The 12,287-nt window shown below is 45.3% G+C and overlaps 2 protein-coding genes across 2 annotated transcripts in view; both read right to left on the bottom strand.

Moving 5' to 3' along the window:
• Positions 1-10,291, bottom strand: part of CAVIN1 (caveolae associated protein 1) — a 33,109-nt gene extending 22,818 nt beyond the window's left edge. Inside the window, exon 1 of the mRNA XM_063138764.1 lies at positions 9,678-10,291. Within this exon, the coding sequence (XP_062994834.1) occupies positions 9,678-10,097 (420 nt within the window). The 5' untranslated portion in view covers positions 10,098-10,291. The remainder of the gene's footprint in view (positions 1-9,677) is intronic.
• The window catches only part of STAT3 (signal transducer and activator of transcription 3), a 284,749-nt gene that overhangs the window by 113,014 nt on the left and 159,448 nt on the right, over positions 1-12,287 (bottom strand). The window lies entirely within an intron of this gene.

Raw genomic sequence — 12,287 nt, 5'->3', positions numbered from 1 at the left:
CCCCCCAAAAAAAAAGTGAATAAAAGAACAAGAGAAGTCCTTAAAGGGGCAGGCCTCTGGCCTGCAGCCTAGCACTCCTCCCTGTGGATTTCTTCCAAGGCCGGTGTCGCTAGCATGGATAGGCTGGCATGGGGGTGCGGTTCCCCAGTGCGAAGGGGACCAGTTTCCTGGCAGGGGTGGGGGAAGGAGCTCAAGATCTGAGAATACAAACAGGCTTCCGCTCATTTCACGGATCATGATGCTGGGGGCCATTTTGGTCCCCAGCACCTCTGCTTCTGATGCTGCAGCAGGATTGATGGGTCTGGCTGGCTCCTCGTTGTTCAAGCCCAGGCTGCTGATCTGAATGAGGGATCCTGACACCTATGACAGCCCCTTTGAAAGGTGAGGAGGGGTTTAGGATAATCTGAGACAAGACTGTGTTTCAGGGCAGCTTTAACTAGCAATGAATCAGAGGAGCTCCAGGTTTTAAGAACTCACGGTACATTTATACCTTTGTAACTTTTCAGTTGTGTTTGTAATCAAATATTAAAAACATCTTTCGCCAGAATGCTTATTGCTTTTCAAATATCTCTCCTTTGCTTCCATATTAACAATGATCACAAATTCATATAAATAGCTCAAAAGAAGTGCAAAGGCAAGTTAAGAGAGCAATCCCATGGTCCCTATAAACCATAGGGTTGCTTGGAAAAAAACGTTCTGAACTCAGAAGGGAGAATCAGATATCTGCCCATCCCTTGCAGCTGATGCGGGAAGAACCGCATCAGCTGCCCTCCAATGTTGGAAAAGTGAACTTGGAGGAGAAAAGAAAGTGGGTGGATGGGAAGGGGAGGAGACCGGAGAGGCCACAATACAATACAACACATCTTAGACTCCTCCACACTCCTTCCCTTCCTCTCCAAAGCGCCCTTGCTAGATGGATTGAAAAGCATGTATAGCGAAATCACCAAAGATGGAGGATGGGTTTCCCTTTCAGGTTGCCTCCACCACTCCTTCCACCTTGTCGGTTTTGGCCCGGCAGGACATAGAAATCCCAGAAACCTCCAAGTTATGGCAACGTAGGGCACAATCAATTGCACCCTACGTCTCACATTGAAAATGCCCTAACAACCAGGGCCATTGGCCAAATTTTGTTTAGTTATCTGTCTGGTTTTTCACAGATTATTGAGTTTAATTTAAAAAAAAAATTTGACATATTGCACAACTTTAACTAAAGGCTGAGAATTATTTTTGAGGATTTTGAAACATATTTATGTATTTCAAATATTTCTTGGCCGCATTTCAGGGCAAAATCAGTTTATTTACAGTTCTAGCTTTGGACACAAATGCAAACTGCATCTTAAATCCCAATCTGGGCTTGCACAATCAAACAAGCCACGGGTCATTTGAGGGCTGTTTCCCCCTCAAACAAGCCATGCATCCCGGGTTCAGATGACATTACAAGCTGTGTCTGGATAGATAATTAGGCTAATGACGCCTAGCACGTGCCACTGATTTTTATTGTGTGAACAAATTCCTACTAATCAGAGACCAAATTTCAGCCTAAGATTTAATGTTTTGCTTATGAATCAACTTAATCTGCAACCCTAAAAATCACTTGGCTTTCCCTCTGGAACTTAATTTATTTTCTCAATTTAATCTCTTGTATTTTGGGATGCAAATGTGTTAATTGTCTAAATCTACTTTATTCCTGTCCCTGAGATGTCTCTAATGTACAAAGAGAAAACCTGCAGAAGGCAGAGCGAGAGGCAAAGGCCCCAACATCTGCCTTATCTGCCTGAAGGTACAAACTAAACATCCTGAGGCTTTCTATTCTAAATGTTTAACTTGCTTTTCAACAAAGACCTCCTGTTCTGGTATTTGTCCTGTCTTGTAGACAGATGTCAGATCTGGATTTCACTCCAGGACACTGAAAAGGGACCACAGGTAGGTTTTGCTGCCTTCTGTAAGAACAACTGTACCTATCAGGACATGTAACCCTGGGGTTACATTCAAAAGCATATTTTGGCCTTGTTCCCATGACTGTCTGTTCCCTAAGCTAAAAAAAAAATCACTTCCCCAAATGACTTTTCTCCAGTTTGGTTCATTTCTCTAATTCTTCTGATGCTATCTGCTTTCTCATTTCTCCATCTGACACATAAATTGTTCCCATGTGTACAATCTCAGTCTTGATTAATTCTCACTGTCCCACAACAGTATTAGAATGCAAAATGAAGAGAGTATGAGCATGTATCTGCTAGCTCTCGCTGGGTCCTGTATAACCTGGCAGTTGTTGCTAAACAATAGGTGTCTGTTTAATGGATAATTCAGCTGCTCTTTGTCTAAAGCCACGTTGGAATGCACTCATGAGTCACACCCAATTCCAAGGCGGCAGGGGAGCTGAAGATCAGTTTTCCTAGGCAGCCTGCAAAAAGGAGTTGAAAAAGTAAACAACTTTTGGGTTTGGTGAAGGAATCAGATTTAGGATGTTGAGGTCCTAAACGTCTGTTGCTTTGGAATTAGCAATGCTTGTCGGTTCCTCTGTAATGCCTACTCAGCCCATACATTTGTTTAGGGGGTGAAAGAAGATCATACAAAGCTACAATGTGGTTCCAGTGTTCTCTGTCCCAAAAGAAACTGACCCTATTTAGGCTGCTTTGGAAGAGTGTTATACACCTGGATTTGCAACCCGATTTACAATGTTGGATGAGAATATAAAAGTTAAATGGCACCATGAATTTTAAAAAGATTATGATAGCAAGCCCTTTTGTCATCCAAAGTGTGGCACAGGAGCCAGCTTTTATTCTTGATGGGAATGATTAACCTCCAACTTAAAGGTGTGCGGAAAGTATTAGTTATTGTTGTCATGACTTATATAGTGCCATCAATGTACATGGCACTTTGCAGAACAAAGAAGAAAACTCCTTGCCCCAAAGAGCTTACAATCTTAGTACAAGCTGCCTGTTCGTTTATCTTTTCCCCAACTTTATCTTATCTTGAATACCAATGGGAAATGTTGCTTCCTTCAGTCCCTTGCTCTGAGCTAATTTATCACTGTGTAGCTCAGCCTGCTTGTGACAATGCAAACAGCATTCCAGCAAGGCCACATTTTCAGCCCCAGTTGCTGTAAAATAAACAGCAAGAGAAGAAACATGTTCATAATAAATCGCCAGCCTTTGTCTTCTAGGTGGGGGGAGAAATAATATTGTGCATCTGGATACAGAACATTTTTAAGGAACTAGGGAAAATAACCTTGAAAGTATTTTGGAAACAGCCAGTGATTATTATGAGATGCTGCTGGTTAAATGGAGCCGGTGTGGGAACCGCACAGCCGAATTCTCTTGGCGTCACTTGGGAACTGCAGCTTCGAGGCCATGAGCGGTACCGAAAATAGATAGAAGAGAACAATTCCACAGCTGGCTCCCAAAGGAGGGCACAGCCATAACCTTATAGGGCCTTCTATGGCTCTAATTCGGACGGATTTTTATGGCTGACGGGCACAAACTCATTTGTCAAAATCACCCTGCAGGAGCCAGAGAGTTAGAATTGTTCTTCTGACAAACAGATGCTACTATAGAGTGGGTTCAAACAACATGCTAACCCACCCAATGTGGGTTGTTGTTGAACTGGGGGTTATCGTGTTGTCTGAATAAAGTGCATTTTCTGCAGGGTGGTTTATTGTGTTGTCTAAATGCAGCACTTTTTCTGCAGGGTGGGTTATAAGTTATCTGAACACATTTTTCCGCAGGGTTGCTCATTGACCATGCAGTGTAGCTTGTTAACCACACCGCAAAACCTAACAACAAACCATGGCTTCTCAAGAGGGTTTGTTTGAGAAAAACAAACCACACTGCATAGTTAACAAGCCACCGTGCAAAAAACGTGCTGCATTCAGACAACATGTTAATCCACCCTGTGGATACAGTAAAGACATGCCTGTCTCGCTGTCTGTGTTTTCACATTTCAGTGGCTTGGGCCAAATCCTGGAGGATATGGCTGTCAAGATGGGTATAGATTACCTCCAATTCCAGAAGCAAAATGTCTCTGAATACCAGTTGCTAGGTAACATGAACAAGAGGGTGCTCTTGCACTTGTGTCCTGCTTCTGGGCTTCCCAGAGGCAGCTAGTTGGCCAGTATGGGAAGAGCCTGATGGACCAGAGAGGTCTTTGATATGGTCCAGCATGGCTCTTATCTTCTCATGAACCGTCCTCAAAATATTAATCCTGGTGCGTTCAGGGGAATTAAAGAGTTAAAGAGCCGCCTTTAATGGATATGGGGGTAACATATCAGAACATATGAAAGGTTTAGATATCAGAGTAAAGAATGACAACAGCAGGGATATGCAAATTCACTACAGAGCATAGAAATGGGAACTCAGAAAACCCCCAAGGTCTGTGTGTGTCTAACCATGTTTCTAGCCATTGTTGTCATGCTGGTAGGATTGGAAATGTGCGGGCAACCCCTGACAGTATTTTACATCCGAAGGGGCATTGGGTGCAGATTCTGGTGATCAATAGAATGGATCCTCTGCAGCCTATATCATTCTCTCTTCCTTCCTATGAACTCCTGGGGCAAAATCCCCCTGCAGAAAAAGTAATCCCCTCACCCATCTATGCTTCATATTTACTTCAGAGAATGCTTCTTTGGATCCTCGCCAAAATCATACCACTCTGTTATTTGTAAGAGCACCTGTGAAGTGGAAGTGTGGCTGGAGCAAGGACACACAAGGCAGAGATCTAGAAAGATCAAATATCTTTCCCAAACTGCCTTACGTTTGCAATATTCTCTTTGAAAATGAGAAGAGATTTGCCTCTATAAGACAAGGATGGTGCTCCAAATGTACATAAAGGGAAAATCAGAAATGCTGTAATCCAAAGATGTGGGAAGAACAAAATGCTTCTGAAAACACCCACCCATTGATAGCACATAAGTATAAAGCACTACTAAGGACGCTGGGGTGGGTTTTGAATGATTCAAGACTGTTTTTCCATAGGAAAGGAAAATAAGCAGCATTTCCAGAGTATAATCACATGAAGTAATCATGGGATTACTCTCTCCTTCCAGACTGAGTAGATCTAGAATAAAAGTCACACCCTGATTCTATTTTCATGTTACATTTTTCATTATACATCTGAGATATATGCCAGTGTGGATAACGTGTTTGCAAACATATGCATCATATACGTCCACTTATTAGAGAACCATATTGAATGACAGTTCCCTGTCAAACATACATTTAGTGGCAAACCTAGGTTTGCTACTGTGTAATATCTGAAAAGGCCCAACGGCAGATCAAGTTGTTATTCCAAAGTTTTTCAAAGAGGCCTCCTTAAGGGCGCAATCTTATGCATGTTTAAATGGAAAAAAGTCCTACAACTCCCAGCATGTCCCAGCCAGCCATGCTTTCTTGTTAGGGTAGCCATATGCAAAAGAGGACAGGGTTGCTGCACCTTTAATAGCTGCATAGGAATTTCAGCAGAGGTAGTGACAAGCAGCACCTGCTGAAATTTCCTTTTCTATTAAAGGTGCAGGAGTCCTATCCTCTTTTGTATTTGGCTAGCCTAACTCTAGGAATTGCTTAACATGGTTCAGACTCTTTTTTTTTCCAACCCACACTGTCACGGTCAGTTTCAATGGGTGTTGGGTAAGCAAAGCTTGGTAGTTCACACCCTAAATCAGCAAAGTAGAGGAGATCGAAGTGGTGACAGAGAGCAATGGAAGAAAGGGGGAAGGCACTCCTTGCCTTTCCAGCTTTACTGCAGATGGAACAGATTTGGTTATATTTATTTATTAATTATTGCATTTATATCCCGCCTTTTTTCCTCCAAGGAACCCAAGGCGGCGTACATACTCCTCCTCCTCCTCTCCATGTTATCCTCACAACAACAACCCTGTGAAGTGTGTTGGGCTGAGAGTCTGTGACTGGCCCAAAGCCACCCAGTGGGTTTCCATGGCTGAGTGGGGACTAGAACCCGGATCTCCCGACTCCCAGTCTGACACTCTAGCCACTACACCACACTGGCTTCCAAAGTGCTATGCTTAGCAAATAGCAGGCTTTATACAAGCCCCTTGAGCTCATGCATCAATTCCAGTGGGGGGTACAAAGCCATAACAAAGGTACATCCTGCAATATCCACAGGGCCGCACCCATGCAAACAGCTGCTTTAATAACATCTGAGGAAATCTGCTGCCTCTGATGTGGTTGATAGTAATAACGCTTCCAGATCATGGCGCTAATCCTGCTTGACTACAACCCCCACCCTGCTACACACATATACATGCAGCGTTCCCGTCACCCCCTTCCGCAGTCATCCCAGGCCGGATTTTCCAAATGCTCAAATCAGAGTACAGTGTGTAGGCTGCAAACTGCAAGCCCAGAACATTTTTCAGAAAGGCACCAGTCCTATAGCTACAGGACAATCAGTACATCAGCTGTGCAGCCCAGTCCTCAGTCCAAAGAGCAAGCTCTTTTCAATGTGCAAGAGAGAGCAGGTCTGAAACAATGCCAGGCAGGGCGAGAAGCATCCAGAGCAATAGCACAGGCTGACCTCAGCGTGAAAACATCCCCTTCTGAAAGCAAATCTATTTTTTCCCAATTGTATGGAGAGAGAGAGAGAAGTTGTTACAACAGGGCGAAGTTCTAGAAAACATACATCACCAGCTTTCCCCAGGGTCCATGTAGTCCATTGTGATCAAGCATTGTGTTAAGGGGCTGCATGTGGGGGAGCTAATTTATTTATCTCTGTTCAGCCAAAAGGGTAGCATTTCATCATCGTTTCCATAGCCCTCTGCAGCACACAAAAGCGTTTCATCAGTCTAATCTCAGTCCACCACGACAACCCTGTGACAGCACCTTCTTATTTCTTTCATTATTACTACAAGCCTTTACGGTTGGCCACCATTATTCTCATTTTACAGATAATTCGGCCCTGAAAGGTGTCAACTCTCTATAGTGCAGGGATGGAAAACCTTTTCTCTGTTGAGGGCTGCCTTCCCATGGGGGTAATCCGGCAAGGGTCACATGCTGGCGATGACCAGAGCCAGAGACCAAAGTGGTTGGCCGCCTTTCCCTTCCTCTCTCTCCTGCAGAGAGCTTTTGAAATTAGGTCAAGAGCTGTGGGTTGCCCAACCTTGCCATGGTGAAGAACTATGGGACTTAAGTTAGCATGGTGCAGTGGCTAGAGCATCGTGTTTGGAGGTGGTCCTCCTAAGTTCCAAATCCTAGCTTGACCGCAGAGCTTTACCAAGGCCACAGCTAGACCGAAGGTTTATCCTGGGATCATCCAGGGTTCGCCCCTGCCTGAGCACTGGATCCCCTGTGTGTCGCCTAGATGAACAGGTTTGACGCCTGGACGATCCAGGGATAAACCATAGGTCTAGCTATGGCCCGTGTCACCATCACACAGCCTCCCTTATCTCACATGATTGTCCTGAGGCTACAGTGCTGCTCATGAGCTCCTTGGTAAGTTAATACGTAACAACAACAAAATAAAAGTAGTAGGTGCTGCAGCAACTCATAAACCTTATATTATAAAGTGTGCTGATTTGGGAAGCTGTAAGAAAAAGACATCCCTGGTTTTCATTTGCACATCTTATACCTCTCTGCAGGTTCTATCTTTATTATGCCTCCCCTCGATCCATTGCCAAACATCAGGAAATGGGTAGATCCATTGCAATTAACGAAATTAAGCAAGACTAACTTAAATCCCATTGATTTCAATGAACCTACTCTAAACATGACTGAAGATATCGTTCTGTTTATTGGTGTGATACCTGAATCATGAATGGAAATGCTTACACCTTTCATTGTTCTTTTTGGCCTGATGAATATGCAATCCCCAAGTGGGGGTTGTCATGTTATGTGAACCTGTCCAGAGGGGGCTATTTCAAGGCTAAACAACTCGTGCATAGCCCTACAATAGGTTGTGGATTATGTGAGCATGGTCTAGCCCGTAAATAAACCCCGCTAGCTGGGTTCACATGACATGACAATCCTTGGTTGGGGTTTGCACATCATAATGATGGCTGTCATGTGCCACAGCTCCTCAAGGGTAGCTGATACTGCTTCTATAAAAATAGGGTGACCCTATGAAAAGGAGGACAGGGCTCCTGTATCTTTAACAGTGGTATTGAAAAGGGAATTTCAGCATGTATCATTTGTATATATGGAGAACCTGGTGAAATTCCCTCTTTATCATAGCAATTAAAGCTGCAGGAGCTATACTAGAGTGACCAGATTTAAAACAGCAGCTTTAACTGTTGTGATGAAGAGGGAATTTCACCAGGTTCCCCATATACCAATGACACCTGCTGAAATTTCCTTTTCAATACAACTGTTAAAGATACAAGAGCCCTGTCCTCCTTTTCATAGGTCACCCTAATAAAAACCCAGGAGGGTTTTGCCACCATCTTGGCAGAGGGTGGAGTGGGGCAGGGCAGGGCAGGGCGCGTGAGGGGAAGAAGAAATATTTATATTATCATTGGTACAGTGTTCTAAGCAATAAAGATACCGACTGACTTCCAAATTTTCCTCTCTTTATTCCCTCCTCTTTCCTTTGCTGCAAGTTTGATTTTTATCACCCTATTTTTTCAACTAGTGGGGCCCGAAACTCCCCCAGTGTGATCTACAGGGCTTCCGATTAAGTGTATTTATAAACTAGGTTTGGTGGCGTTCACAACCCTTATGTACTGGAGTATTCCCGCCTTTGAGGCATGATATAATTGAGAATGTTCAAGCTGTGAATCAGAGGGCTATATCCGTCAGCTACTTGCCAGATTCCTCAACCAGACATAACTAGATCCTCTTTCATGTTGCAGTAGTAAGAAACACAGCTACATTTGTGCAGGTTTTCTGTCTCGAGCACCTTTGGAGTCATGGTATCTATCTCTATATAGATATATTTGTCCGTATGGTGCAGGTTAACCCATCTCCTGATGCCCCATTTCTCTTCCACTGCGGGCTACAAAGCTGGACCACCACCGCAGAAGAGGAAGCCTGGCTTGGAGCAGCATATTTTGGTTTGTTTGATATTAGGAGATCTAAAGGCAGGCTGGCAAGCGTGCTAGAGAGAGGGCTGCGAAGCAGAACAAAGCAGCCTCTCACCAAAATGGTAAAAAGCTCCAGGACCTGAGGGGTCAGCAATGAAAGAATCTGTAACCCACACCACATCAGATTTAGCTTTGCAGGAAAACTAGCGAATGTAAACCCAAGGGACAAAGAGCGTTGACTCGTCACCAAACTCAATGAGCAGGAATGCATTGTCTGCCATGTTACTTAATTGAGAGATGGTGTTTAAAATGTACAGATTGCTTTTGTCTCAAAATGCATATTTGAGAAACCGAAAAGTTATTTCCACTCCTTGTAGCACTAAGGACACTGGTTGGCTCTGTGCCGTATATAAAATATATATATCAAAAAAATATCTCCTACACTATAGTTTTTGGCAAATTCTTGTGAAGTTTGCTCTGGTGTTGGCTGCTTAACACCAACTTTGAAATCTTAGCAAAATCTTGGGCAATACATTTTAACATCCAACTTTCTCCTCAAGATTCCAGTGATGACACAAATCCTATATATGGTGTGCTGTAACATGGGAGTCCTGGGAAGCCCCATGTAGGGGGCGGGAGGTGCCATCATGCTAGGGGGCCTTTAATCGACAACCGAAAAGAAATGAACAGAAGAGATCAAAGGGCACCTTACCTGGTAGATCATGACTTTGAAATTCCTCCGCTTCAGCAGCTCTGCCTCGTTGGATTCCAGCTTCTTGATTTGCCCACCTTGTTTCTCCAGGTTCTGTCGGACGGTTTTCACGTTGACGCTGACCTTGCGAACCTTCTCTAGCATCTTGTTGACTGTATTGCTGGTGGTGGAGTGGGCCTTGGTGAGCTTGGCCAGCTCCCCTTGGATGCTGGCCACCACGCCATCCATCTCTTGCTGTCTCTCCTCCAGCTGACTCTGGGTCAGCTGAATCTGATCCACAGCCCCAATGATCTTGTCCAGAAGGGTGAGCACCATAACGCCATTGATTTGATCCGATTTGATGGGTTCCTCACCGGCTGGTTCCTCCGAGGCCTCAGAGGCTGTTGGCTGCTCGATGATCTGGAGGCTGGTGTCTGCCATGGTCGCTCAGGAGTCCTGACTAGCAGAGCCTGGAGAAGCCTGACACTACAGGGACAAGAGAGAGAGAGAGAGGAGAGGAGGCTGAATCTGAGATCTCTCAGATCTGGGAGGCGAGCCAGAAGCCAAGAGCGCAGCGTGTGGATGTGTGCTTCAATTGAAATGGCACAACCCTCGCAAAGCTGTCAGGGGAAACTGTCCTGCAAAATTTTCCAGGCTCCCAAGCCATTGGCTGACTCCACCTCAACTGGAGGAAAGGAGCCTCTTGCCAAATGCCTGGTGGACCCACCCCTTTTTTTTCTGAAATGATTAAAATAGTTGGAGAGGAGGCAACAGCTTTAGCATGCGAGCACAGGCAGGATTCGCTGGCTCAATCACTCACTTGCAGAGGAATGCAAAACTCAAAACTCCAACAGCCTCTGCTTTTACTAGATAGTAGGAAGGCAGGGATTCCTAGCAAGATTTCTGAGGAATCCAATGAGGAGGGGAAAACAAAACACAAAAACGCTCTGTGGAAAAGCTGTTGCTGGGAAACTGTCCCTTCTGCACGCAACGGCAAATGTTCCAGCGTGGCTGGCTGGAAACAGCTGCACAGAGGAACACAGCTGGAATAACCCAGAGCCTTCAGATTGCACAAGGTTTAGTGTTTCCTTTTAAAGACACCAAGTGACAGTTCAGGACACAAGTGGCTCGGATCACTCACCACACACAACTGGCAATGCTGCTGAGCTTCTTTGTGCCACAGAGATGTACTCATACAAGCAGGCACGTTCAGCTCGGATACACGTCAGAAACCCATTCCGAATTAAAAGGGGTGCTCTTTGGAATGTGATGCAGATGGAGTAGGTCGTTGTACGGCGTGGCCTTGCTATTTATTAATTTATTTATTTAGAATATTTATATACCGCTCCTCATTGAAAAAATTTCGGAGCGGTGTACAAGGTAAAAATGAAAATAAAAACAGAATAAAACAGTTAAAACAAAATTTAAAAAGAAGCAAAACAACAACAACACAGTAATCCAAGGCTGCATGTTAAAGAAAGGCTTCTTGGAATAAAGATGTTTTCAGGAGGCGCCGAAAGGAGTACAAGGTTGGCGCCTGCCTGACCTCCAGAGGCAGGGAATTCCACAGGAGGGGCACCGCCACGCTGAAGGCTCTTCCCCTGGTGGATTCCAATCGGAGGATGGATCTAGGTGGAACCACCAGGAGCAGGCCCTCGGATGACCTCAGTGACCGGGCAGGTTGGTAAGGGAGAAGGCGCTCTCTCAGGTATCCTGGTCCCAAGTTGTTTAGGGCTTTGTACACAAGTACAAGAACCTTCAACCTGGCCCGGTAGCGAATAGGCAGCCAGTGCAGTTCCCTCAGCAGAGGAGTTACATGCTGGAAAGGGGCAGCTCCAGACAACAGCCGAGCTGCAGCATTCTGCACTAGCTCCAGCTTCCGGAGCAGCTTCAAGGGCAGCCCCACATAGAACGCATTGCAGTAATCCAATCTTGAGGTTACCAATGCCTGTACCACCGTGGTCAAGCTATCCCTGTCCAGGAGAGGCCGTAGTTGGCGAACCAACCGAAGATGGTAAAAGGCACTCCGAGCCGTGGCGGCTACTTGAGCCTCCAATGACAGAAACGGGTCTAAGAGTACCCCCAAACTACGAACCTGTTCTTTCAGAGGCAGAGCAACCCCATCCAGAACAGGCAATGAGCCTGTCTCCCGGACTCGGGAACCACTCACCCACAGGGCTTCCGTCTTGCCAGGATTTAGTCTCAGTTTATTGGCCCTCATGCAGCCCATTACTGAGTCTAGGCACTGGTCCAGGACTTGCACAGCCTCACCTGATTCAGTTGTCACAGGGAGATAGAGCTGCGTGTCATCAGCATATTGATGGCATTTAGCTCCAAATCCCCTAATGACCGCTCCCAACGGCTTTATATAGATGTTAAATAACATTGGGGACAAGATGGTGCCCTGCGGCACTCCATAGCTCAATTGCCAGGAGGCCGAGGACTGGTCACCGAATGCTACTCTCTGAAAACGACCCTGTAGGTAGGACCGAAACCACTGTAAAACAGTGCCTCCGATGCCCATCCCACAGAGTCGATCCAGGAGGATACCATGGTCAATGGTATCAAAAGCCGCCGAGAGATCGAGCAGGATTAACAGGGTTGCATTCCCCCTGTCCCTCTCTCGATAAA

This window comes from Elgaria multicarinata, chromosome 11 (genome assembly GCF_023053635.1).
Source record: "Elgaria multicarinata webbii isolate HBS135686 ecotype San Diego chromosome 11, rElgMul1.1.pri, whole genome shotgun sequence".
In the NCBI taxonomy this organism is placed as follows: domain Eukaryota; kingdom Metazoa; phylum Chordata; class Lepidosauria; order Squamata; family Anguidae; genus Elgaria; species Elgaria multicarinata.
The sequence above is the reverse complement of the archived record's forward strand: the minus strand, read 5'-3'. Positions and strand labels throughout refer to the sequence as shown.